The sequence below is a fragment of the Tenrec ecaudatus genome, chromosome 1 (assembly GCF_050624435.1).
Source record: "Tenrec ecaudatus isolate mTenEca1 chromosome 1, mTenEca1.hap1, whole genome shotgun sequence".
Taxonomy (NCBI): Eukaryota; Metazoa; Chordata; class Mammalia; order Afrosoricida; family Tenrecidae; genus Tenrec; species Tenrec ecaudatus.
In genome coordinates, this window is record NC_134530.1 from 173,642,069 (window position 1) to 173,669,904 (window position 27,836).

The following is a 27,836-nucleotide window of genomic DNA, read 5'->3' on the forward strand; positions in this document are numbered from 1 at the left end:
GCTTCCGGTGTCATGGCGGTCTGAGCTCTCCGGAGTTGTCGAGGCGGCTGCAGGTCTCTCCCTGCGGAGCCGCTGGTCCGGCGGGCGGGGATGTGACCGCGGGCCCTGCCGGCCTGCCGCGGGCTCTCGTCAGCTCCCGAGTCAGCGTCCGCACCGATGGCGGGGTCCGGCTGCGCGTGGGGCGCGGAGCCGCCGCGCTTTCTGGAGGCCTTCGGGCGGCTTTGGCAGGTACAGAGCCGCCTGGGCAGCGGCTCCTCGGCCTCGGTGTATCGGGTGCGCTGCTGCGGCACCCCGGGCTCGCCGCCGGGCGCCCTCAAGCAGTTCCTGCCGCCCGGAACCACCGGGGCTGCGGCCTCCGCGGCCGAGTATGGTTTCCGCAAGGAGAGGGCGGCGTTGGAGCAGTTGCAGGGACACAGGAACATCGGTAATTGCTGCTGTCACCCATCTTCCCGGTCCCACCGTACGCTCCCCTCTCTCAGCCTCCAGGCGAAGGATGGACCCAGGCCTGCAGCCATCCCCTTTCACTCTGTTACTTCTGCCGTAGCTGGGAGTTGGGGTCTTTACTTGGCGACGGTTACCAAGTAGATGCTCAATAAGTTCTTTGCTTAGGGCCTCATCAGCGAATGCTACGCTTAGTCGCTGTTGAGAATTTTCTCCAGGGAAAGGAGGGGATTTCCTGTGCTAGATTGTGATCCCTTTTTGTGTGTGGAAATCCTCGAATCTTGGAAGATCCCTGGACAAGAGGCAATGTTTCCATAGCTTAGAAGCACCAATGCAAATAACTCACATACTCCTAGCAAGGGTCGCCATGAGTCAGACCCACTGCATGGCAGTGAGAGATTTGGAAGACATGACTCAGTATTATACCGGAGTCCTTATGGAACTATGGAATTTAAGAACACTGTAATTTTGCTCTTGTTAAGACTAGGTACATGACCGAGAGTCTTAGAGATTATGGTGATTACTGGTTGATCTCATGGTTGACCCATAAGAACTAGCATCACTGCCGTTAGCCCAGAGTTTGTAATTGGTTACAGCTTTGGTTAGTAAAGAATGTCATACTTCCTTACGAGGCATAATCCATATTTAATTTTAAGATATTTTTTGTATGTTGTTGTCTTGGAAAAGAATCCCCTAACCTATTGCTGCTTTTTAATGTGTTGTGTTTTGTTGTAGCTTACTTAATGGTGTATCACATTAACCCTGGTATTTAAGATAAAACGTATTTTGGGGGTCTGAAGATTTATTGAATCTCTGTAAATCAAATTAAAATGTTAATCTGGAAGGTCTTAATCTCTTTAAAATCAAAGAACTTTTAAAAAATAGTTATATTGACACTACCTATCATACCATTCAATAGTTCAATCATATCAAGAAGGGTTATACAGTTATTAACTCAATCGAGTTTTAGAACATTTTCTTCTTAAAAAAACTCTTAATGTTTACATTAGTAACCACAGCCTTCAACTTGATCTTGCACATTATGGTAGATATTTTACGAGAATTACATAGATGAGCGCCGATGGTGCAGTGGTTGTGCTTCAGGCTGCGATCTGCAAGGTCAGCAGTTTGAAACCACCAGCCACCCTCCAGTATGAAGAAGTTTTCTGTTCCTGTAAAGCATTACAGTATCAGGTGCTCACAGGGGCAGTTCTGTTCTGCCCTATAGGGTCCCTGTGACTTGGTGTCAACGTGATGGCAGTGAGACGTATTTGGGTTTTCCCTTTTGTCTTTCCTTGCTTGGCATCGAGTACTCATGGTGAAACACTGAGTGGGTCCACCTCTGGGTGTTTGGTGAAACAATTTGAATAATTGTCATATTTCATCTCGTAATGATAATCAGCTTTTAAAGGTTGTCTCATCTTAGTGTATTAAAGTGACTCAGTTTATAAAAGTACTCTTTGTGAGAAGGGGAAGCTTTCTTACTCAGCAGTGTTATGCTTGGCTCTTGACTATCCCAATGTTATATTGCGCCGTAAACTATCATAGATAATATATTGCATGGTAACTTAGTCCAAGTATTGAAAGATTATAATTTATTTCTTTTTCTAGTGACTTTGTATGGAGTCTTTACAATCCACTTCTCTCCAAACGTGCCATCACGTTGTCTATTGCTTGAACTCCTGGATGTCAGTGTCTCGGAATTGCTTTTATATTCCAGTCACCAAGGTTGTTCGATGTGGATGATACAGCACTGCGCTAGAGATGTTCTCGAAGCCCTTGCTTTTCTTCATCACGAGGGTTATGTCCATGCAGACCTCAAACCACGCAACATACTGTGGAGTGCAGAGAATGAATGTTTTAAACTCATTGACTTTGGACTTAGCTTCAAAGAAGGTAATCAGGTAAGAAACAGTCCCTCCCTCTTGATATTTTAAAATCGAATGGTGTGCACCAAATATTGAAAAACATGGTGTAATAGGTAGTTGAGGAACCTTGGTAGCCTAGTGGTTACTTATTGGGCCGCTAGCTGCAAGGTCAGCAGTCCAAAACCACCAGCCGCTGCTTTGGAGAAAGCTAAGGCTTTCAAGTTCCGCAAACAATTATGATCTCAGAAACTCACAGGGGCAGTTCTATCCTATTCTACACGGTCACTGTGAGTTGGCATCAGCTTGATGGCAGTGAGTTTGGGTGTTTTTTGAGTAGGTACTTAAAAAGCATTTCTGTCTAATAATCTGAAATGCCTGGGGATTGAGCAAACAAAGAATTTTAGTTCTACCATGTAAAAAAGGGTATATGTTGGGGCCTGCTAGACTTCATAAGGTTTTCAGTAGCTAATCCTGCAAAGTAATTGGGTCAGGTCCAATGACTGAGCTACTGTTCCTGGTGTCTTTAGGGTCTGACCTCTACCTGATAGCAGAAGGCAACATCACTTTTGTGGCAAATCCTCCACTCTCCCTGGTTTATCAGCTCTTTGCTTACTGTTCTTGTTTCACAGCAGTGACTGTCTAAAGACTGCTTTACGAACAGCAGTGTGGAAAGTATACAACTTGTCTGTGAAAACTGCCCGTCTTGTGAACAAAGCATTATGATAGCCAGGGACTAAAATTGTGGGCATTCAGCTTGGTAGTGGTCTATTGCTTTTTTCCACACATCAGTGAGAAGTGAACAGCTTGCTTTTCGTTGCTGTAATGTTTGCTTTTCTTGTGTAGGATGTAAAGTATATTCAAACAGACGGGTATCGAGCTCCAGAAGCAGAACTGCAAAATTGCTTGGCCCAGGCTGGCCTGCAGAGTGATACAGAATGTACCTCCGCTGTTGATCTGTGGAGCCTTGGAATCATTTTACTGGAAATGTTCTCAGGAATGAAACTGAAACATACAGTCAGATCTCAGGAATGGAAGGTAAACTTCACCACTGCTTTTGCTTTGCGGCCTTTAATTTCAGTTTAAGATTATTAATAATGATTATTAATAATGATTCTCATAGGGGATCCGGCTTCACCTCTATATTCCTCTTCCTGCATTCATTCCCCATAAATATTGCTACTTCCTCTTAGGGCTACCGATGTCTTCATGAAGCCTTATATCTTCACTGTTGGTAAAATGTTTAAATGTATGTGTCTTCCCAAAGAAATAAAAGGGGTTTCTTGTGTTCAGTTATTTAGTTCTACCATAAAAACCTGTGAAAAGCCGGAATCCATGTATGTAAATCTGTCAGAGAAGGAAAACTCAAATATTTTCTACTAATAGAGCGTGATAGGAAATGGTAGGAATGCAGCTTGTCCAAGGTAGAAACTTACACGAACTAGAAAGACAAGGCAGTCCCATCACGGCTGGCTCTCCCGGGTTCGTTTCACTGTGCTGGTTCTTAAAAGGGAACCCTGGTAGCAGTGTTCACGTGGAAAGGCCGGAGGGTCAGAGCTTCCACTGCTCCACCAGATGGGGAAAAACTCCGTGATGTGTTCCCCTCCAGGTGACCGTCATCGAAACCCCCTTGGGGCACTTTTGTTCCACGCTGTAAGGTGGCTCTGAGTTGGAATTCACAGGAGCACACACGACAACAGATGCCAGTGATACTAATACAATAGTAGGTTATGGGTGACATCATGGTCTGTACATAATACTTCCCAGTGAATGCTTTACAGTTTAAAAGGTATTTGAATGCACCACCTTAATCCTTCCAACAACTCCAGGAGGATATTAAGAGTGATCACTGGGTTTTCTTATTTACAAATGAAAAAGTAAAGCATCTTGCTCCATTTTGTACAGCCGGAGTGTCACAGACCCGGGCCTCAGATTCCATCCCTCCTCCTCAAAAGGCCACAGTTGTATCTGTTTTGGGGTAGTCCATCTGTGAGCTCTGCTGGTAAAGAAACTGCTGTCCATAACATGATCTCTCAGGGAACATGCTCACGGGATAGGCTGATGAAGTCAAATATACTTTGGCTTGTTCATAAGGTGGTGTCTGCTTTGGGCTGCAAACCACAAAGTCGGCAGTTAGAACCACCAGCTGCTCCTCTGGAGAAAGAGGCTTTCTTTTCCTGTAAAGAGTCTCTGTAAAGACCCACAGGGGCAGGTTTACCCTGTCCTTTAGGGTCACTCTGAGTTTGAGGTCTGTTTGAAGGTAGGAATTAACATCATTGTCGTCAAACCTATTATGAGACTTTAATGTGATATCAGTATCCTTTAGACTTGAGGCTTGATAAATAATAACTGCCTCAGAATCATTACTGGTTTTGTGAAACACTTTTTTTAACGTATATAATATATAGTTTAAAGACAAAAAAATCGTTGCTGCCAGATCCATTACAGCTCTGGCTAGCTCATCTGTTTATGCACAGGGGGCTCAGTGATGGCTTTTCAGAAGGTCACCAGGCCAGTCTTCCCTGACGCCTCTCAGTGAGCTCAGACCTCTCTGCGCGTCCCCCAGTGGTACCATGAGGAACTGCGTGTAGCCTGTCATTTTAAAGCAGCAGTGGTCTCTAGTTTCTGGTACAGCTGTTCCTGGAAAGAATATTTTAATAACCAAATGGGGGTACCTTACTAAGCATACTTTTGCCCCCCCCAAAAAAAAGCCCAATATGTAAGTAAAACATGCCATTCTTTATCATTGATATTCTCAAATAGTCTTGAGTGTTGATTTGCCAACACTATCTTTGAGCTTTGACTATCTTTGAGCTCTTTGAGCTGTGTCTACATAGTCGTGATGTATACTACTAGAGGTGTGCTGTATACTACTAAAAATTTCAGTGTTTACCTTTCTAGGTAAAACATTATTTTGTGTTGTATCACTTTCTTTGGGAGGCAGACTGTCTCCAAAGTGTGTACAAGCGCAGGCCTTGAAATTAAACTACAGCGATCCCTTAAAAAAAAGGCTTTGAACTGCATGGGTCCACTTGACGTATAACTTTCTTCCTGCTGCTGCTGCTGCAGTGAGCTCAAGTACTACACGTGATGCTCAGCATCTGCATGTAAGCAGTTTGTCTCCAGTTAGAGAGGACGGAAGGGCCAGGAGCGAGCAGTTATTAGGGCGAAGAGCTGCTCATACAGAGCTGTTTGGCATCTCGCAGTGCTCTAAGTGAATATTTACAACACTTGGGCTTCCTACAGTGCAACAGGAAAAACAATGTGTCTCTAAGTGGGCCTGTGCTGTTCTACAGGGCACCTGTACTAGGGTTCTTAGCTTGTCCCCACCGCTTAGTAAGGTGGTTTATACTCACCAGACAATTGTGAGGATGGCTCAGGTCCCTTCAGTGTTTCCTTCTGTTGTGCAGAGGGTCGCTATTGGTTGGAACCCACTAGATGACACCTAACAACAACAAATGCTTGTTTACTTTTTGCAAATAAGGATGAGACAACATATACCAGTGTTGAGGATTAAAAACAAACAAACAAAAAACTGTTATATCCATGAAGTGTTTAGCATGGTATCTTTCCTATGATATATATCCGGTAAGTTTTAAATGGTAAAGATGGTTCCAGGTCTTTTTACTCATAAATAAAGTTCCCAATTCTTAGTTAAGTATGCAGAAAATGTTACATTCCATAAAGATTTAGATGTAAATTGTATGGCACATGTTTTTTAAATTCTTGACTCATTTTCTCTTTGATAATTTATTTGATTTCTAAAATTAATTAGGCAACTCTTGTCTAAGACACTCCGACTCGCTTAACACTAATTTCATTCTCATTTTGCAGTGAGGTATCGTTTTAAGTGATTTTGCTTTGGTATTTTTTCTTGGCTCACTCAGCTCGTAAATGGTCATGACAGTGTTAGGTGCTGGAAGAATTGATTCACCTAATATCTCCCATTAAGCTCATTAAGTTCTCAGAAGAGTGTTTTCTGTGCAGTTAACTTAGCAATATGCAAATTAATTGTGCCTCCTAAGGTCCTGGTGTTGAATTAAATGACCAATGGAAAACTTTTCGTCCCTTTTTTAGGCAAACAGTTCTGCTATCATTGATCACATTTTTGCCAGTAAAGCAGTGGTGAATGCCGCGATTCCAGCCTATCACCTAAGAGACCTTATCAAAAGGTACATGGGACCTACTTTAAACTTGCTTTGAGTACATTTACTGTATGAAGCTTCTTTTGTTACTATTCACTGAATGGGTCTGCGTTACGGTATTTGGGTTGCCTGGTCATGTTTAGTTTTTGTTTCTTTAGAAAGAGGGATTGAGAATTTAGAATATTCTGTACAGGCTAGCTTCCTCTGTAGAACCTAAGTAATCATATTTCAAAGAATTGTTCTTTTAGGCTCCTTCTCATGGGTACTTATTCCCAGTCGGTAGACACCGGGCTGCTAGGCTTGCATCTCTGGTAGAAACAGGGTTTTAAGTAAAAACTGAATTTATTTTTGGACTTCAAAAACACCTTTAGAATAAGATAGTTATTTGTTATACTTTAGTTGCTTTTGAAAACCCTTCAAGATGGGTAAAGTACTTCCGATTTTAAAAATAATTAAATAATTTTAAAACAATGTAAAATTTTAAAAAATTTCACAGGGTTTTTTTTTAAGTGCAAATAGTAGTGTTTTATCAAGCAGGCAGCTTTTCAGGTTTGGGGCATTATGAGCCAAAAAGAATACGAAACCTGTTTGCTGGAAGAGAGGTTCCTTTGGGATATTGGTCTTATTAAGCCTCTAATTAGTTTTTCCTTTAAACTTTTGATTTTTGAAATTATTAGAGATTCACAAGAAGTTACCTCCCTTCCACCCACCCTAAAATAGTGCCTTAGGAACCCTGGTGGCATAGTGGTCCCACATTGTGTGGCTAAGTGCAAGGTCAGCATGCTGTGTGTGACACCACCAGCTGCTTTACCAGGGAAGGATGAGGCTTTCCACTCCTTAAAGAGACCTATAAGGTCAATGTGAGTCAGAACTTGACGGCAGTGAGATGGTACATTATCCAACCAAAAACCAAATTCACTGCCACTGAGTCAGTATTGACCCATTATGCTTTGGACTGGGATCCTAGGGTCAGTTGTTCAAAACACCAGCCACTCCTTGGGAGAAAGACTAGGCTTTTTACTCCCATAACTCTCAGAAACTCATAGAGCCAGTTCTACCCCGTCCCGTAAAGTAGCCATGAGTGAGTACATTATCACAATTAGGAAATTGACTAGTCCTGTTGCTTTTTTTAGTTGGACATTGCTTTTTAATTAGCAGTTGTGTCCCCCCCCCCGATTAATACATAGTTTTTAATAAGAAATTTTGATGAAGAAAGTAAAATTTATAAACTCAGCTTGTTTCAGAAGTTTTGTATGTGTGTATTGTATGCATGCAATTTAAAATATGTTTTAATGAGCTTTGATAAGAGTTTATAAACAATAATGGTTTCTACTTGAAAATTTCTAGACAAATTGTTTAGTAACATTAGTTATATATATATTGTAACATTAATTATATTTATCACAATCTCAATATTTGTTAATAGTTTTATTGGCATGTGCTTTACATGTCATATAATTTAATAGTTCAGTCATATTAAGATTTGTGCATTCATTACCACAATCAATTTCCGAACATTGTTTTTTAAATCATTTTATTGGGGGCTCATATAGCTCTTATCACAATCCATACATACATCAATTGTGTAAAGCACATTTTTACATTCGTTGCCCTCATCATTCTCAAAACATTTGCTCGCCACTTAAGCCCTTGGCATCAGGTCCTCGTCTTTTCTCCGCCCTCCCCGTTCCTCCTCCCTCATGAGCCCTTAATGATCTATAAATTATTATTTTGTCATATCTTCTCCTGTCCGACATCTCCCTTCACCCACTTTTTTGTTGTCTGTCCCCAGAGAGTAGGTTATTTGTAGGTCCTTGTACTCAGTTCCCCCTTTCTACCCTACCTTCCTTCCATCCTCCCGGTATCACCACTCTCACCACTGGTCCTGAAGGGATATCTGTCCTGGATTCCCTGCATTTCCAGATACTATCTGTACTAGTGTACATCCTCTGGTCTAACCAGATTTGTAAGGTAGAATTGGGATCATGATGGTGAGTGGGGGAGCATTTAAGAATTAGAGGAAAGTTGTGTTTCTTTGTTGCTACACTGCACCCTGACTGGCTGGTCTCCTCCTGGCAACCCTTCTGTAAAAGTGCGTCCTGTTACCTACAGATGGGCTTTGGGTCACCACTCTGCACTCTCCCTCATTTACAATGATATGATTTTTTGTTCTTTGATGCTTGATACCCTTCAACACCTCGTGATCACACAAGCTGGTATGCTTCTGCCATGTGGGATTTGTTGCTTCTGAGCTAGATGACAGCTTGTTAATCTTCAAGCCTTTAAGACTTCAGATGCTTATCTTTTTTTAAAATTGTTTTATTAGGGGCTCATACAACTCTTATCACAATCCATGCATACATCAGTTGTGTAAAGCACATTTGTACATTCATTGCCCTCATCATTTGCAAAACATTTGCTCTCCACCTAAGCCCCTGGCATCAGCTTCTCATTTTTCCCCTCCCTCATGAACCCTTGATAATTTATAAATTATTATTATTTTGTCTAACATCTCCCTTCACCCACTTTTCTGTTGTCCATCCCCCAGGGAGGAGATCACATGTAGATCCTTGTAATCGGTTCCCCCTTTCCAACCCTCTCTCCCTTTACCCTCGCAGTATTGCCATTCATACCACTGGTCCTGAAGGGATCATCTGTCCTGGATTCCCTGCATTTCCAGATCCTATCTGTACCAGTGTACATCCTCTGGTCTAGCCAGATTTGTAAGGTAGAATTGGGATCATGATAGTGGGGGGAGGAGGAAGCATTTAGGAACTAGAGGAAAGTTGTATGTTTCGTCATTGCTACATTGCACCCTGACTGGCTCATCTCCTGCCCGAGACCCTTCTGTACGGAGATGTTCAGTGGCCTACAAATGGGCTTTGGGTCTTCACTCCACACCAGCCCCCCTTCATTCAGTATGTAAGATTTTTTGTTCTGATGATGCCTGATACCTGATCCCTTTGACCTCGTGATCACACAGTCTGGTGTGCTTTTTCCATGTGGGCTTTGTTGCTTCTGAACTAGATGACTGCTTGTTTACCTTCAAGCCTTTAAGACCCCAGACTCTATATCTTTTGATAGCTGAGCACCATCAGCTTTCTTCGCCAGATGCTATATCTTTTGACAGCCGGCCGACATCAGCTTTCTTCACCACATTTGCTTATGCATACATTTGTCTTCAGCAATCATGTCGGGAGGGTGTGCATCTTGGAATGCCAATTTAATAGAACAAAGTTCTTGCATTGAATAAGTACTTGAGTAGAGGTCCAATGTCCATCTGCTGCCTTAATACTAAACCTATAAATATATGCACATAGATCTATTTCCCCATCATCCTATGTAAATATATTTACATATGTACATGCCTACAGGGGACAACACTGGAGACTCCGTGTCTGGATTGGCCCGGTCTGACCCTGCCACAGCAAGGCAAAACACTGAGGGCTGGGGTGGGTAGCTGGTGGGGGGTGGAGCAGAGCAGGGAGCTCCTGAGGGAGTGCTAAGGATAGACTTTGGGGCCAGAGCATGTCACCCCATCAGACTCAACTGGAGAACACTCCTAGAGGTCAAAAATCAGACCTTGATCTATTTATAGGTTTTTCTTTTTAAAAAATTTAAAAAAAATTTTATTTAGTCCATTGGTTTTCTCTGTTGTTGTGTTTTCTTTTGTTGCTTTGTCTTGCTATGCCTTGTTTTTTGTATGTATATTATCTCTGCAGGTCTATCTAGATAAGACAGGCTGGATGAAAACAATGGGACTGATGGTTTGGGGGGGACATAGGAGAGGGGGAGGTGGGAGAAAGGAAGCAGTGTTGGCCAACCCAGGGACAAGGGAACAAGTGATCCAAAATTAGTGCCAAGGAGGATGAGAGGCCTGGCAGGGCGTGATCAAGGGTAATGTAACCGAGAGAAATTACTGAAACCCAAATGAAGGCTGAGCATGATAGTGGGGCAAGAGGAAAGTAAAAGGAAATAAAGGAATGAACAAGGAGGCAAAGGGCATTTATAGAGGTTTAAATACAGGCATGTGCTTTTTCTTTTCTTTTTTGTTGTTAACTCCCAACATTCTCTTTAATTGTGTTCACTTCCCTAAAACTCTAAATTTCCCTGGTCTCTTATCTTTTCTTTGAAATAATTGCTGTGTTGCTGATCTTAAGTAGGACACTCATCTTACGGGTGCATCTTAAGCATCTCTGCGGTTTGTATAAAGGCGATCTTAGGGGTTAGGCTCACTTCTAGGTCTAACAAGTACCTCAGGGAGTCAATGGTTCTCTACTGCTCCAGTTTAGCTGGATTTTTTTGTTGTGTACGAATTTGAATTCTCCATATTTTCCCCCCTATCTACCCAAGACCCACTTTATGACTCTGGTCAGAACAGTTAGTGGCCGTTGTCAAACATCGTCTAGTTCTGCGACATGGTCTCCAGAAGATGAGACTGTGTTTATGTGGACCTGTATTTTCTCCGAGCTTCTGGTGACCGTCTGACTGTGTGACTCCTGACGGGTAGAGATTCGTAGTTGTGTTGTAGATGGCCGCTTGGAGGCTCTTAGGACCCCAGAAGCTACTCACTTTGCTAAGATGCAGATCATGTTTTTTGTTAACCACTATGACCCTCAGCTGTCAGACTTAGAAGGGAAAAGTTGGACTATGTGTGTCTTTGTGTCTTTGATTTCTGTATAAAGTGCTTCAGAAAGTTTGTGGGTAAGTGGAATTTTTTCCTCCAGCTTTTTGAAGCCCCCTCATATGTTCTTGTACCTACGCATTTTTACTTGCGTGTGCTTATAGATACGTCTATCTGTTCTCATCTGTGTGCATTCCTGTCCCTGCCTATGTACCAGTTCGTGCCCATCCTTAAGTGCTCAAATACTTTGTATTTACTTTGGTTGTATTACATTTATAACATATAGTTAGGGCTATGTTTACCATCAATAAAATACTACTAGACTGTACTATAAAACATACTTTCCTGTCCCTCCTCGCCTGGGCCACCAGTGATCTTTGGGTTCTATTTATCGCTTATTTTCTAAAAGAAGGGCCTGCAAATCTTTGTCCTTAAAGGTTCGGCTTATCTACTTAGCAATATACCCGCCAGGTCCATCCATGTTATGTGGTTCCAGTACTTGGCATTATTTTTTATGATTGTGTAGAATTCCCTGGCTTGTATTTTTCACAAGTTATTTTGTTGTGTTTTACTTAGCTTTTATTTTAAGCTTAATTTAATTCCGAGTCAAAAACTTTGCTTTTTTAATTTCTTCTGGGATCCCTTTTTCTTCTGTATAACCTCTTCTGCTTTGGAAACAATTTGTGCCTTTTCAGTAAGGATCATGTCAGTGTAGCAGGGGGAGCTTAAGTGTGGGCTAACCCATCTATGAACTCTCCTAGTCCAAGAGTGCGTATTGGGGACTTTGTTCACCTGGATGCTCTCATTGACCAGAGAATGAATACACATCTAACCATTAAGGTCACCATTACTTTCTGTGGTTGTAAGCATGTAGAACAAAAATTCACTCTTTTGGAGCCGCTCTGGTTTTGTTGATATTTTCTAATGTTTTTAGTGTGTTTGGGATCCTTTTTTTAAAAAATCATTTTATTGGGGGCTCGTACAATTCTCATCACAATCCACACATCCAACCATTGTATCAAGCGCATTTGTACGTTTGTTGCCATCATCGTTCTCAAAACATTTACTTTCTACTTGAGCCCTTGGTGATCTTTCTTTTTTTGCCATAGAAAATTTCTTGCTATAAATTTCCCTTTAAGGCTAGCTTTTGCTGTGCCCCAAGGATTTTGGTATGTTGTGTTTTTAAGATCCTTTGATTGTAGAAATTTTTAATTAAATTTTTTAAATTTTAGTTTCATATCTGTGACTCAGTAGTTTTTGAAAAAATCATTTTATTGGGGGCTCTTACAACTCTTGTTACAAACCTTACATCAGTTTTATTCGACATATTTGTACATATATTCCATCATTCTTTTCCAGACATTTACTTTCCATTGAGCCCTTGGGATCAGCTCCTCTTTTTTTCCCTCCCCCGCCCCAACCCTCGTGGCCTCCTGATAGATTGTAGATTGTTAATTATTTTCAAATCTTACACCAACCGCTGTCTCTCCTTCAGGTTTCTATTGTTTTTCCCCCTGGCTGGGGGTGTGTAGTTATGTGTCATTCATAGCGATCAGTGCCCCAGTAGTTTTTTAGTAGTATATATTTTTCATTTCCAGGTGATATTTAGTTTTTAATTTCCTGTTTTTTCTGTTATTAATTTCTAATTTCAGACCATTATGATCAGCGAGGGTGATTTGTATGCTTTCAGTCCTGTGTCCTAGCATATGGCTAATTCTGGAAAAGGATCCATGCCCACTGCAGTAGAATGTGTTGTTCTGGAGCTAGATGGAATTTTCCTCATAAGTCAGGTCCATTTGGCTTATGTTTTTATTTAAGCACCCAATGTTCTCAGTTATCTTCTCTTTACATCAGTGGTTCTCAACCTTCCTAATGCCGTGACCCTTGAATACAGTTCCTCATGTTGTGGTGACCCCCCAACCATACAATTATTTTTGTTGCTACTTTATCACTGTAATTATGCTACAGTTGTGAATCGGGCAACCCCTGTGAAAGGGTCGTTGTACCCTCAAAGGGGTCGAGACTCACAGGTTGAGGACCACTGCTGTAGACATTCTGTATATAATTGAAAGCGATGTGTTAAAATCTACAAATATTATGGAGATGTCTATTTTTCTTTCATAATGGTCAAGATTTGTTTAATTTGTTTGCGTGAGTAGGTGCATGTATTTTTATAATTGTTCTATCGCTTAGCTGGTTGACCCTCTTACGATGGCTTTCTTTATTTTCGGGGTAGCGGTTGATTTCAAGTCATGCTCTGTCTGTTACCAGTTTGACTGCCCTGCTTTGTTTGCTTGTTGCATGCCTACTTTTCCCTGTCTTTCTGTGCTCAGTATTGTGTCCATGTGACTGAGGTGTCTTTCTTGTAGACAGCAAAATGAGGGCTCTGTTTTTCTCCCCATTCTGCTACTCTGGTGCGTTTAGACTGCTTACCTTTAAGGCTATTACAAAAATGACCTGTCCAGCTTACTCCTTTTGCTCTCTGTTTTTTTAGTATGTTTCATATCTTTGTTATTATTCTGAATTTTCTGTTTTTATTGTATTTGATGGCTTTCTTGTTGATGAGCCTTTCTGTTAAATTCGTTTCTTCACGTTGTTTCTTGGTGATTGCCACACTAGGAATTGTAACAGTGCTTTACATGAGCACCAGTTAACATACAGCCTTAGCAGATCTGTGCCTGACATGTACCTCCTCCTTCCATTTCCGTCCTGTGTCTCCATTGATGTCAGTGTACAACGTTGAGCTTACAGACGGGGTAGTATGTTGTTTACAAGATTTAGTTAGTTTATTCCTTAAACATAGTATCAAGTTCGCTCTTTTGCTCGTTTTGTTTTAATTTAAGATCTTACACACACAGTACTTTTTTGTATATTTATTTAATTGTAGTATAGATATAAGTATTTACTGCTCTTACCGTTTCATTTGTAATATGACCTTGAGTAATGCTTGCCAAACAAATTCCCAAACCTTCAGTATGTTTGGAAATGTATTAATCCCTGCCTCATTTTTTAATGGAAGCTTTGCTGACTGAAGAATTCTTGGTTGGTAATTGTTTTCGTTGTGTATTTTGTGTCACTCCATAGTCTTCTGTGGGAAAATCTGCATTGATTATTATGAAAGCTCATTGGTATGTTATATTGCGTTTTTCTCCTGCTGCTTTCAGAATTCTCTACATTCATATTTTTTGTTTTCAGGAATATTACAAGCATTTGAAATAGGTTGATTTTTTTTTTATCTCTTTTAATTGGGATTTGTTTCTCTTCCTGTATTGGCAGGTTTGGTTCTCTGTTCAGACCTGGGAAATATTTTCTGATTATCACTTATAAAATCTTGTGTATGCTTTTATTGTTATAGGGTTCTGAGAGTCCAGTAATTCTGATGTTAGATTTCTTTACTGAATCCTTGTTTCTTTTTAGGTTTGTTTTGCTTTTATTTGTTCTTCCCTCTTGGTTTCCTTGACACTTGGCGTATATACTCGAGTATAAGCCAACCCGAATGTCTGCCGAAGCACCTAATTTTACCACAAAAACTGCATTTAAAAATGTGCTGGAAAACTCAGCTTACACTTGAGTGTATACATTAAGTTATTTGTCTAAACTCAAAAAGCCTCAAACTCATTGCCATGATTCTGACTCATAATGCCCCTAGAGGACAGAGTCCAGCTGCCCCTGTGGATTTCTGAGACTTTAAATCTTGACAGGAGTGGAAAGCCTCTTCTTTGTTTCTTGGAACGCACAGCCCACTGCACCGTTCGGGCTCTGCTGCATTAGTCTATCTTGGGTGTGGTTGACTCTGTTGTGGAATATTGGAGTTTGTTGTTGTTGTTGTTTACTAACTCTCTTGCTTCATTCTTCCATTCTAATAGTTCTTCTCCACGCCACCTTGTTAATGTTTTCAGTTTCCATGTTTGTGGCTCATTTTGTTCCTTAATATCCTGATCTCTGCTTGTATGTTTTCTGTGTGGGGTTTTTATTTTTATTTTTTGCCTCCTTTAAACATAGTTCTCTGATTTTTAATTCTTTCCTGAATTATATTACTCATGTGAGATATTCTAATATATTCTCTCATACCTTGTATAATATTTTTAAGTCTTTATCTTGCTTTGAAGTTGTAGGTTATAATGTTCGTCTGTGTTGAGTGTGCTTGTCTTCCTGGAATGCACTAATTGTCTGTAGGGCTATTTTAATGGACAGCAATGGAGGTCCATATGTCTGACCTTCTCTGACTACCCTTTTGTTACGAGGCAGGGTGCAGACAAGCCCCTATAGTCCATGCTTCTGTACCTATCCTGACACAGCTGGTCCTCCCACGCCACTCTACATCTATACTGGCCTCGATAATTCTTTGCAGTAGCCACAGAGAACTCACAGACAATACTCACAATTAATGGGGTTTAGTAGGGAAATTAATAGGTTGCCACAAGTCAGGATCAGCAAACAGTAAGGATACTGGCACTTGTTTCCTCCACAGTCAAGTCACTCTCCAGTTCTTAGTCTCTCAGCCACATGGTTCCTTAGCCTTTGCTTTCCATGCCGTGGGAAACCAGCCCGCCTGTCACTGTAACCCACAGTTCCTTACTTTCAAGCCAGCTAAAGAGAAGGTCCCCATAGTCTTGGTGTAGCGCCTCTGAATCTCCATGCTATGGTTCGCCTGGTTCGCCTCCACCACTAGACAGTGATCTTGAATGTGCTCTCCCAAGACCCTTTGGGGTTCTCTCCTCTATTCCTTCAAAAATGACTCATCCTTAGAGCCACAGGGGTAGCGACAGAAACTGACCTCCCCCATTATTATTGTCAGATACCCACTGTTTGAATCAACCCACCCAATCATTTGGTGGGAGTTACAGAGACTTGGGTGGAAGAGCCATATTAAATTTCACTCCACCACATCTATTATTTTGTAATTTCCACATTTTGTGTAACAATTTTGCTACATGTTTCTCAGTGGTTTGACAGTTATGTAATGATGTAGTCATCCTCTATTTTCATGTAACACCAGTTCTCACTTAACAACTTGGTCTTTGAAATCTAACCATTTTGATAAGTGAGGAATGGGTGTATTTCATAAGTATATGTCCTAATTCATTGAACCATTTATTTATAAATAACATGTATATTTGTAGGTGAAAAATTGAACAGATCATGCTAAGATAATTACGGTTATAAAGAGTAGACATTTTTATTTTCTTGAGTGATTCCATTTTCAGGAGCTTCGACAGTAATGGCAGCGAAGCTTCTCCTTCCCTTTGCAGTGACACTTGTTTTTGTGCTCTAGCATGCTGCACGACGACCCATGCAGAAGGATTTCTGCTGAGGTGGCGTTATGCAGCCCGTTCTTCAGCATTCCTTTTGGTGAGTGTGTTTGTGGGTGGGCTGGTTTAGTTTTTTGTTTTTAATCATTTGGCAATCAAATTACACATCAAAGCTAATTTATGTCCTTAAGGTCCATTGTGTAGTGTTCGTCTTCTCTTTAGGGAGGTTTGCATTTAACCATGTCATGATGAATATTAACAGCCCCTCACATTGAAGATCTGGTGATGCTTCCTACTCCAGTGCTGAGACTCCTGAACGTGCTGGATGATGATTACCTTGAGAATGAAGAGGAATATGAAGGTTTGTGATTACTGAACTATATGTTCTCTATAATACTCTCAGATTAGTCAGTAACAAGAGGACAAATTACCTGAGAGATCGATGTTTTCTCATGTGTTTTCTAGGTGAGTAAAGTATGACACTTTAACAAAGCCAATAAAAATTAAAAATAAAAACGACAGACATTTAAGTCATTTTATCTCTAAGTTACCTGTTTTTATTTTTTAAAAATCAATTATATAGTAATAAACTACTACATTATCCTTGTGGAAAACTAAAACATTATAGACAAAGCTAATTGCACCAAGACATTTAACTTTGAATCATAGCAAATGAGAACTTTTTGAAGAATGGAATTTCCAGGACATTTAATTGTGCTCATTGCACACTTGTACATGGACCCAGCAATTGCAATAGAAGAAGGGGATACTGCTTGGTTAAAAATCATGGTTGTCTCCGTTCTCCTTACTTATTCAAGCTGTATGTTAAGCGAATAACCCAGGCAGCTGGACTGTGAGAAGACTGTGGCATCAGGATTGGCATCGGGGTGCTGCTGGCTCTTCTTAGTCATAGTGAGATGCCCCATTCCTGCTTCCTTTCTTCCAGCAGGATGACAAAATTGAGCAATCCCTTCATTAGGTTTCCAATTTTACCAGCCTCCCTCCCTCCCTTCTCTGAATAAGACCCACCAGGAAAAAGTTGCTTGGTGAGATTTACAAAGGCAGTGGCTGTAAGAGCATGTCAGGCAATTCACTGATACCAAAGACTCTTTCATGCGATAATGTAAAAAATCCTAAATATACACAGGAAAGAAAACGGTAAGGTTGGAATTTATTTACAAAGATTTATATCGGGGTGGGGATCCCTTTTTTTTCTGCCAAGGGATCTGTATATCATTTGGGAGCTATGCTGTGCAAACATTTCATTAACTCACCTCTATGTCATCAACTCAGTGGCAGTGAGTTTGGTTTTAGAGATTGTGACTGGAACTGCTTCTCTTCGACGAGACGTGTGACGTTGACTCGTATTGATGGCTTCATGGGCCAGCATGCTCTGGCCCACAGGCTCAACGCTCCCCACCCTGGTTTCTCCAATAGCCTTTGCTAATATAAGCTTATACCCTGAAACCTGTGAGAGGCAGAACTGATGCCATTGCCTTGTTTTCTGCCTTTGACAAGACGCAGGCTCACCACTGTCGTGTTAGTCATGTTAGTGAGGCATCCTTCAGTGCGTCCTCCCAGACTTCATCCCTGCTGAGGCTTTGCCCCGCCAGGGTTACTGTAATATGTAGGGAGTGTAGCAAGCAACCAGTAATGTTCCTGTAGAGAGAGAAGGGAATGGCAGGTCGTGTAGAGTTGGGATACGTTGTTTTTGAATTTTGAATTGTTTGTGTTAACTGTTCAAAAAATAAAATTAACATTTAAAATATTATCAAATACATTGAAGTTCTATGACTTTTAACAAAACATCATTTTAGGAGGTAGAGAAAATGACTTCATTACTGTGTTTCTGAATTCTTCTCAATCATGATTGCATTTGCATTATATCTAAGCAGTTACTGTTATGCATTTTAATAATCAGATGTTGTAGAAGATGTAAAAGAAGAGTGTCAAAAATATGGACCGGTGGTCTCTCTGCTTGTTCCAAAGGAAAACCCTGGAAGAGGACAAGTAAGTGAATGCTTTGGCGACTGGACTGCCATTCAGAGGGAGTTGAAATTCTGTGGGAAATGTTTCAGTTCTCTAGAAAGTACATCTAAACATGCTGTTAGAAGTTGTGAGTTTTGCATTATAGATGACTTTTTCTTTGGTATATTTTGTATTTCACTTTCCCCCCAAAGCTGTAAAATATATGCAGTTGTCATTAAAGTTTCAAAAGTATAAATGTCCTTTGAGCCGCCACTGTAAAACAGTGCCACCAACTAAAATCATATACTGAGTTCCATGTAGGTAGAGAAAAATGTTGCTCTAGTTCAGTAGAGACAGAAAACCAATCAGGTTTGATTCTGATGGAACAGTCAGAGGGAGGAAACTGAGCAGACAGAATCCTGAAACCTGGATGCCCAGCCCTCTCTGTAACTAATCTGTGATGCTTCCGTTTTCTTTAGAATTTTATGATTCTAAATTATATATCATGAATTTAAAGAGAAAGTGTTTTTATATTTTCGGAAACAGAGTATTGTTTTTTTCTGTCCCAGGGATTCTCAACCTCAGCACTGTTGACATTTTGGGTTGGTTAGCTCTCATAACAGTCTGCAGCCTGTGACACCCTACATAGGTTCGTTCTGAGTTGGAGTAGACTCGGTGGCATTGGGTTTCGATAGAATTTTATGTGGGAGCTTTCTTCTATTGTAAGGTGTTTCGCTGCATCTCTCATCTCTACCCACCAGATGGCAACATTGATCTGCCTCACTAAGTTATGACTACCAAAGATGTTTCCAAAAACCAAAGCAAGCTCATTGCCGTTGATTCCAACTCATAGATTAACAATTTGCTCTTGAGGTCGAAGTCACCTTTGCTTTATCTTATGATTTATTATTAAGAAAAATATTCTATTCTGGCAACTGAAAAAAAATGGGGGCAATTTCACTCTGGCCATTGAAAATGCATTGCCAACCCAGTAATAATAATTTCCTTAATCAGCATCAGTAGCATACCCCCAGCTTTATTGATGCTATTCATTCAACCCGTATTTACTGAGCCTCCGCTGTGATCTAGGAACTTGGCATACAGCAATGTTAAAGTGCTCAGCTGCTGAGCAAGGAGCCTAAGATTCAAATCCAGCAGCCCTTTTGGTGGGAGAGAAATGTGGGATCTGCTCCTGTGAAGATTTACAGCCTTGGACAGACACCCTTTGGGACAGTTCTGCTCTGACCTCAGGGCCTCTATGAGTTGCGATTCATTCAATAGCAATGGGTATCCGAAACCTTGGCGCCCAAATGTGTAGTCCCTAGACTACTGGTCAGCAAGGTCCTGGATCTCAGGTGTCACCTGGAAATGTGTTTAGAATTCCAGCCGCAAAAGCCTCATTTTGAACCAGACTTTGCATTCTAGCTAGACCCTTATATGATGTGTCCACATTATGCTTGGAGAATTGCTAGTCACGATGGCCTTGATGAAAATGGGATGTCTCTCTTTTCTCTTCTTTTGCAGGTTTTTGTCGAGTATGCAAATGCTGGTGATTCCAAAGCTGCTCAGAAATTGCTAACGGGAAGGATGTTTGATGGGAAGTTTGTTGTGGCTACATTCTACCCACTGAGTGCCTACAAGAGGGGGTATCTGTATCAAACCTTGCTTTAATCAGCAACCGGAGGACAATTGCCTGTTTCTCCTCTTCCATTTCCTGGGTTATTGTATTCCACATCTGACTGCGGGAGTACCCTAGGCATTTAAAAGGGTACTTGGTACACTTATTTAATCCTCCTGATGTCCAGTCATGACCCGGGCAGGGACTGCATTGCAGACCCTCGGCACTGAGTAGGACCAGACTCTCGGCTGTATTTCGAGGGTCTTAGAGCACCCATGTGGGCAGCCTTTATTGTGCAGTAGGGCAGGTGCTGCTCTTCAGTACGTTACCTAAACGATATGATTTCCTGTGATCCTGGAGCAAGGCGGACTGATGTGTCATAGTGAATAGTACTAATGGACTTGTTAGGGCTGGTGACAGCACTTAGAGCTGATTCCTTTATGTTGTCTGATGGTTCTTATCGCTGGTCCATAGCTGGCACTGGATTTGCTCTGTAATGCTAAGTAATTGTCAAACAGCAATTACCTGTGTGTTCTTAACACTGACTTGTGAAATTTTTAAAAGGAGTACTGTAGTCCTGACTATTCCTGTAAAGAAACTGCAGTGAGCCTATCTACCTTTTTTTAAATTATTATTACAGCTTTTCAGATAGAAAGCTGATGCTTGATCTTGCACAATTTTTATGTCTAGGATGTGTGCTTGAGTGTGTGTGGGTGTGAGAGGTTAGGGATAGGGAACATTGGAGCCTCCGTAACTGATAGTATGAGTTTTGTAAGGTAACACAGTCTGTACTTATCCTTTGCCTACCGGTTTCGTATCTGTACTTTTTTGAGAGGTGGTCTTTCTGCTATACGATACATGACAAAAGAGCTCATTTCTTCGAGGCTGAGCACAAACAGGAGTTTAGACGGTAGCCGGTGGAACTGGAGCTGAAAGCGAATCTTTAGAAACAGACCAGGTTCCCTTCTGGTAACTTGCCGCATCCTTCCCTCTACTCTGGCCCCTGTGTGTTTCATCCTGAGTCGTCTCTGAACCTCAGAAGAGTTCTTGGTATATGGTCGCATTTCCCCCTCCCCAATTTTCTGCCTCCTTCCTTATCCTTACAGGAAATAGAAGTCAGAAGAACAATATCCTAATTAGTCTGACTTGACCATAAGGACGGCTAGGAAGTGGAAGTCGAACGGAAGGGGAACCTAAGGAACTCTTAAGATCCCTAACAAGCTCTTGCTTTCCCGAGCAGAGGATTCAGAGATGAGTACAAGGTTTAACTCAGTATAGTTACAGATTCCTGTCACTTTATGGTCGTTTGCCTTAAAGTATAAGAATTAGGTTACCATTATAAAACCCTAGATATATAAGAAAAACAAAAATACAAAAGATAAGTTGTATAAGATTATGAATGTTTTTCTGTTTCTTTTCCTGAATGTAAATTTTATTTCTTTCCAGTGAAAACGTCTTCCTATATTTTTCTCTGATGGATACTCCCACAAATAGTTCTTCCCTTTGGTATGCCATGTAGGTTACTGAATAATCGGTTCGATTTTAAATTTTAGAATGTGCGTTTTATTTCCATTACTTACAGCTGTCAAACTATTCAGGACTCTCCCTTAATATTATCAAAGAGCCAGCTTAGGTTTAAGACCATCTATTTACAAACTGCCAACAACTGCATGGTTCCCGTGGGTGGGTGGGTGGGGAGTGGTATACAGCAGGCTTCCGTTGTGTGCCCTGTGACGATTTGTTTCGTTTTAGCCTTTACAGAGGTTGGCGAGTTGGATTGTTTTCAGATAAAAACTCACAGGGAGAGGATATATCCAGTTTTTGAGGAAACCTAAGCTTTCCGGAAACATGTTTGTATGGGAGGCAACTTCCATGATGATTAGAAACACCAGATCCTACATGTTGATGAACACAGAATTCAAATGAATCCTAGGGTGGGTTTAGGGTGCCCTTGGTGGCACAGTTTAAGGACTTAGCTGCTGACCGCAAGGTAAGCAGTTCAAACCCACCAGCTACTATATGGGAAGATGTGGCAGTCTGCTCCTGGGAAGAGGTCCAGCCTTGCGGGAACCCTCAGGCGGCAATTCTGTTCTGCCTCAGCGCAGAGTCTCCTGCGCGGTTGGCATTAGTTTTTTGCCCTCTAGGTTAGCATAGGTACCGTCCCCATTCTCTCACCACCATTACCACCCCCCCAAAAAAGGAAAAACTTTACCAGTCACTTCAGGTATGCCTCTAAGCTTCGTGATACAATATGCTGCTAACATCTCGCTGGTGAATTCCACAGCATTCTTTGATCATCTTATTGCTTATGTGGTCATAAATATACGTGTAGAATTTTATTGCAGAAGATGTTAACTGGGTTTTAGGGAACATGAGGGGAAATTAAGTATACATTGAAGTGATTATTTTATGTCAGAGCTACAGATAGGAAAAAAGATGCCTCGTATAATTTAATGTAGATCATTTTATCGCCCAGTTACCAAAGATGACCCTTGCAGACTCCCCTTCTCTAATAAAATCAGAAGTTTTATCTTAATCTCTTTCTTAAACCTGAGCCAAGAATGATCAAATTATGCCATTTTCGTGATTCTTCTAGCATGAAATGCTATGCAGGCAGAGATTTCGATCCCTTGAAGTGGTTGAGAACTTGAGAGAGTGCTTTTGAGGGGCCGGGTAAAGAGGTGAAAGTTCACTCTAACTCTTTGGGGAAAATATTTATCTCAGGTAGTTTTTCTTTCCCTAAATTAATTAATACCTATGCTTCCTCTCTTCTTCGCATTTTCTTCTTTCGTGTGTTACTGAGCCAGGGGGTCACTATGGCACATTTCATCCTGGAAAAGGTAGGCAGAGTGGAAACCTGGGGACTTGGAAACACATTTTAAGAGAAGGTGGCAGGTCGCAACTTGGATATTATCTCTGGAGGAGAAGAGTACGTAGAGTTGAGTCTGGATACTGGAGTAAAAGCCAGCACTCGTTAAAAGTGATGCAAGGCGGCACTGCGAAGGAGAATGGAGAGGAAGAAGCCCCTGCATTGACTGCCCTTGTCGTGTCTTCCTTGTTTGTGGCGATCAGTACTAGCAGTTCTTTTTAGAGACGTCCCTTCCTGTCAGTGAGCCAGAGTGAGGGCAGTTCCTGTAGGGTGAAGACCCTAGAGACGGTGTTGCCTGCCTGTTCGCACTCCAGCCACTAGAGTACAGAGATGTGGCAAAGTAACCTTCAAGGGAGAAGAAAAAAAGCAAGACAGTAGCACTGAATTTTACTTACTTGCTTTCTAGATTCATCTGACTTCTCTTTTAACTGTTGAGCGAATGTATGCTTATAAAAGAATGAACCAGGAACAGTGGTGCCAGGTAAGGGAAGTTGAAGGTTTTGATCTTGCCACACTTGTTCTCCCAGAAAATTACTTACCCTGGTAAGCACTGGGATCAAATTAAGGCAGAGTGCCAGCGCTCATCACACAGTGTTGCTTTCAAAGTTTCAGCATAATTTTCTTCTTGGTTCTGACATGCTTACTTAAATTAACTAGCCTTATTGTTAGGTGGCATCAAGTCGGTTCTGATCCATAGCTGTTCCTATGTAGAACAGAACACTGCCCGGTCCTGAACAGCTTCACAATCGGTGCTGTGTTGGAGCCTGTTTGGCCTAGCCAACCTAATTCCTACTGTCAGGTATACTTGGCAGCATGACATTTATAGAACGGATTTCTTGAATGTCGGCACCATAGCAACGGAACCCAATCCCAACAGCATAGTTCTGGGTGGAGGAAGACCCCAGCCGCCCAGTGTGTTAGGGAGAATGTCACGCAAGGTGCCTGCTGGGGGCCTTTATGCAGATTTCAGGGCAGGCGGCACCACGTCAGGACTTCTGTCTGGTGGACATGTAGATAGTCAAAGACGTAAGCAAGTGCATCTGTTTCCTGGAAAGTAGTAGAACTCGTTTTGTGAAAGCTCCCCAAACGGTGGTAACTACTCTTATCCCGGCCTTGCCACGGGGTAAATCGACGCAGGCAGTGTGAAAGTCCACCTTCTTCTGGGTTCACAGTTTGCATGTGCGTGTAAAAGGAACTGTTTCCATTTTATTTTGGTCCAATATTATATATGATAGACAGTTATCTAGCAGAATCTTCATTCTTCCCTGGAAATAGTTCCTTTTTAAATACCAGGCTCCTTCCTCAACTCTTAGTTCTCTCTCTCACTCACTCACTCTCTGATATACTTTATTTATTTCTCCTCAGATAGGATCACCCATAAATCAGCTCTTGGTCACAGTTAGCTAAAAATATGTCCATTTTAATATCTCTTTATTTTAAGAGATGTAATCTTTAAGTCCGTATTACTTCCTAGCTTTCTTGTTGAACAGAAATTTGTTTAGAATCCATGATATGGAACTCATCTGAGCCTTTTGTGGAATATAAGTAATAGTTTCTTAGTCACAGAGGACCATGGAGTTTTTTGTTTGTTTTATGTTGTAGTATCTCGAAGTTTAGAGGTTTTATTCTGCTTTGCTCTGGCTTAGCTTCCTCTCTAGCTGACACCACAGACTACATCTTGTTTATTAGCCTAGTCTCGCCCCCACATTGTTTTTCACTATTTTAAACATTATATGACTGGTAGGTGTGTATACAGGGGCATATAGTTGAAAAGTACTATGGATATTTAAGAAGAAAGTGAACAATTTTAACTATTTTTATTGTAATTTTATAGAAGAAGATGGGCCGTAAAAGAAGTATCTAAAAACCAGAGAGGTTTGAGGAAACTCTATATTTTATAGGTGGTGATTAAAATGACCTACCACATATCAAGTATATAGAGCAGTTTATGCACCTGTGTTCTCCTCATAGGAAGCTTTGTTCATTTTCCTACAGCTCAGCACTTTGTTACTATTCCCTGTACTGCTTATGAGGATTAATATTTGAAAATGCTTTATTCGTGCTTTCCAGAGTGTTGCCGTAACTATATCAGTTCCATTTGTGGCCCCAGACAGGCTGTAATTCATGGGACACTTACTGAATGATTTCCTGAGTTCCATCTCATTAAAGTGACTGTCTAAGTAAGCGGAAGAAAAATGGCAGCTCTTTCAAAGGCTGTGAGGGAAAGAGACTCGCCTCTCTTATTTGCCTAATGTAACAATTAATCTTTGTTGTGCAGAAGAGAACTCATTTTGTTCTAATACTTTATATGATGAAAATAAGTCACATTATGAAAAAAAACAAACCGAATTGCTAGTTTTTGTTTGCTTAGTTGTCCCCCACCCTATCCCCCACTGTGCTTTTGTGGGGGTGAGGCGGGGTGAGGCGCGGTGGGGGTAGGGATAAAGACCAGAGCTGCTTTCTACCATTAGTTCATAATTTGACAAGAGAATGATTTGTATTTCTATTTACTTTTAGCCCCAGTAAGTTGCCACCCTGTCTAGATTGTCTTCCTTTACTGATATCATTGATTTCAGAAACAATGAGTGTGTAAAAGCAAATGAAATCAGGTATCCTAAATTATGCATATAATTATGTAGACTCGCAACCTCTTCGGTTATTTGAATTACAGCTGCATTATTTTATTAGTGTTGGTTTTTAGAAGTCTGCCAGACTTAAAAAGTAAAGACTAGGAAGATAAGTAGTACAAAAATCAAAAGAAAATTACATCCTTTCTTACTACTATTCGTAATCCTTCATTTGTCTATCATCTAAAAATGATATTTTTAAAAATTAAGATTTAGTATCTATAGCATAGAAACAGTGCCTTCCTGCACACCCCTCCTTAGTGATCTCCTAGAACCTTACTATAAAAGTTTATGAAATCAAATAAAATGCCCGTATACAATTTGGCCTAATTAAAAAAAAATAAACATAGGAGCTCCAGCTTTTTGCATAATTTGCTGAACATTACCGCTCATGCAGACGAAGGTCAGAAAGACACAGGAGTAGCCGCCTCCACATTTCCCTGTGCACATTGGGTACAGTAGGTGGCAGTAGTACACACTAGCTACAAAATGATAGCACCTTATGCTTGTTTACAATAACCAGAACACGTGGAACTTCAACTCTGGAAAATATTTGCTTTGCAGAGTGTAAAACAATTGTATCATTTCCTGCAGGATCTCCTTGTTTATTCTGGATACCTATTTTGAGAAATTTAAAATAATTTAACATTCCTTTCCATCCTCTTAACATTGTCAAAGCTGAGGCAGTTAGAGTCTTTCCTCCTGCCCCCCAAAAGGGCTCCATCTTTGCTACCTTCTGACCACTCTTAACAATCCAGTTATAATCAATGCATTCTAACAGCTTATGGTTGCTTATGTCAGCACTGGAATTGGCTGTGACTGTTAGAAGCGACCACTATTTTCCCTCAAGAATATGTAATTGCTATGTTTTTTATAAGAAGGCATGGTGAGGAACAATGTGGACGATCATGTATGTAAGGAGTATTCTCTGCTGTTGGTTACCTTCACCTCAACAGCACATAGTGAAGCGCTGTCTGTGACATGTCTGCCAGTCGTTGCGGTAACGTATTGGTCTTGGCATATCTTGGCACTCCGGTTCTTTGCTATTGGTGATGTCCTGTTGTTTGTGCAGATTTTCATTTTAAATAACTTAAGTGGGATACTAAATGTAAATGTGTGTCAGTAACAAGAAGATCCTTTCTCAAACCCCGAAATTTCTGATTCCCATTCAAGTCTTTTCAACATTTTTTTCTTGCTGAATAGCAAAGAACTTTCATTTTCCACTTTCCGAAATACCTAAAAAGTATGAACATTGCGTTAACAGTTGACTGTATTGTGTATAGTTTTTGCTGAGAACTTTTCCTGTAAACACAATTGCCTTGTTCAGTTTTGCTGTAAACTGACTTACCCTTAAGATGCACTGTTATGCTTTCTGATGTGTGTTTGATAAAGGTGATATAATAAAGATGAAAAATACAGGAATTGGCTTTTGCATTTTAACAATTTTGACATTTAGTATAAGTAGTCAAGGTCACTTAATAGGTAAATGTCTTTTTTTCCCTACTGGAAGCAATCATTGAAAGTTTCCATGTAGCTTCAGCTATCCATATCTAAAGAATATGAGTTTTCACTGTTGGAAATAGCATATCAAATTGGTACTAAGGAAATGTAATTTTTTGCTTTTTTTCTTGATATTGTAGAAACAACCTGGTTTAATGAAAAAGAACTAGAATTCACAATCAGGGAGATTTGTGTTCTAGACTTGACTCTAATCAATTTGGGTAGCTTTAACCAAGTTACTTAATTTTGACACTAGTACTATTTTTCTGTTGTAAGGAGTACATGAGACAATGTGTGCACTGATAATAGTAATAACCGTCATCTGTGGAACGACGCCTAAGGGAACTGGTCATTTTAGGAGCCCTAGTGGCGCTGTTGGGTAAACAAACGCTGGACTGCTCACTGCAAGGACATAGTTCAGATCCACCAATTGCTCCATGGGAGAAAGCTGGGTCAGTATGTCTCCCCAAAGATACATATATATTACTCACTGCCATCAAGTGGATGGCAACTCATAGAGAGATGCTGTAGGACAGGTAGGGCAGGGTAGAACTGTCCTTGGGTTTCCCAGACGAGCTCTTTAAGAGAGTAGAAAGCCCCATCTTTTTCCTGACAAGTAGCTGGTGGTTTCAAACTGCTGACCTTGCGGCTGTCAGCCTAATGTGTAACCACCATCAAGACTCCTGTGATTCTTCCTGAAGAGATCTTGCTTCAGAAGCCCTTTATAGGGCTTGCTATGTACCAGAATCGACTTAATGACCTTAGAGTTTGGGGCCACACTAGGCCAAGTGTTGGTCTGATAACAAAGGTTGGTTGTTCAAACACACTAGACACTCCTTGAGAGGACCTTAAAGATTTGCAGTCATAGAAACCCCAGTTTTACTTTGTCCTATAGGGTCACTAGGTGTCAGAATCAATTAGACTTGA

At 40.9% G+C, this 27,836-nt stretch overlaps 1 protein-coding gene across 1 annotated transcript; it reads left to right on the forward strand.

The window, feature by feature from the left end:
* On the forward strand, positions 1 to 26,831 carry UHMK1 (U2AF homology motif kinase 1). Its single transcript, XM_075564109.1, has 8 exons — positions 1 to 424; positions 2,053 to 2,345; positions 3,153 to 3,344; positions 6,384 to 6,478; positions 16,351 to 16,427; positions 16,590 to 16,688; positions 18,249 to 18,337; positions 19,820 to 26,831. Exons 1-8 carry the CDS (start codon positions 157 to 159, stop codon positions 19,964 to 19,966), a joined length of 1,260 nt encoding a protein of 419 aa, XP_075420224.1. The 5' UTR covers positions 1 to 156; the 3' UTR covers positions 19,967 to 26,831.
* The last annotated feature ends 1,005 nt before the right edge of the window (positions 26,832 to 27,836 follow it).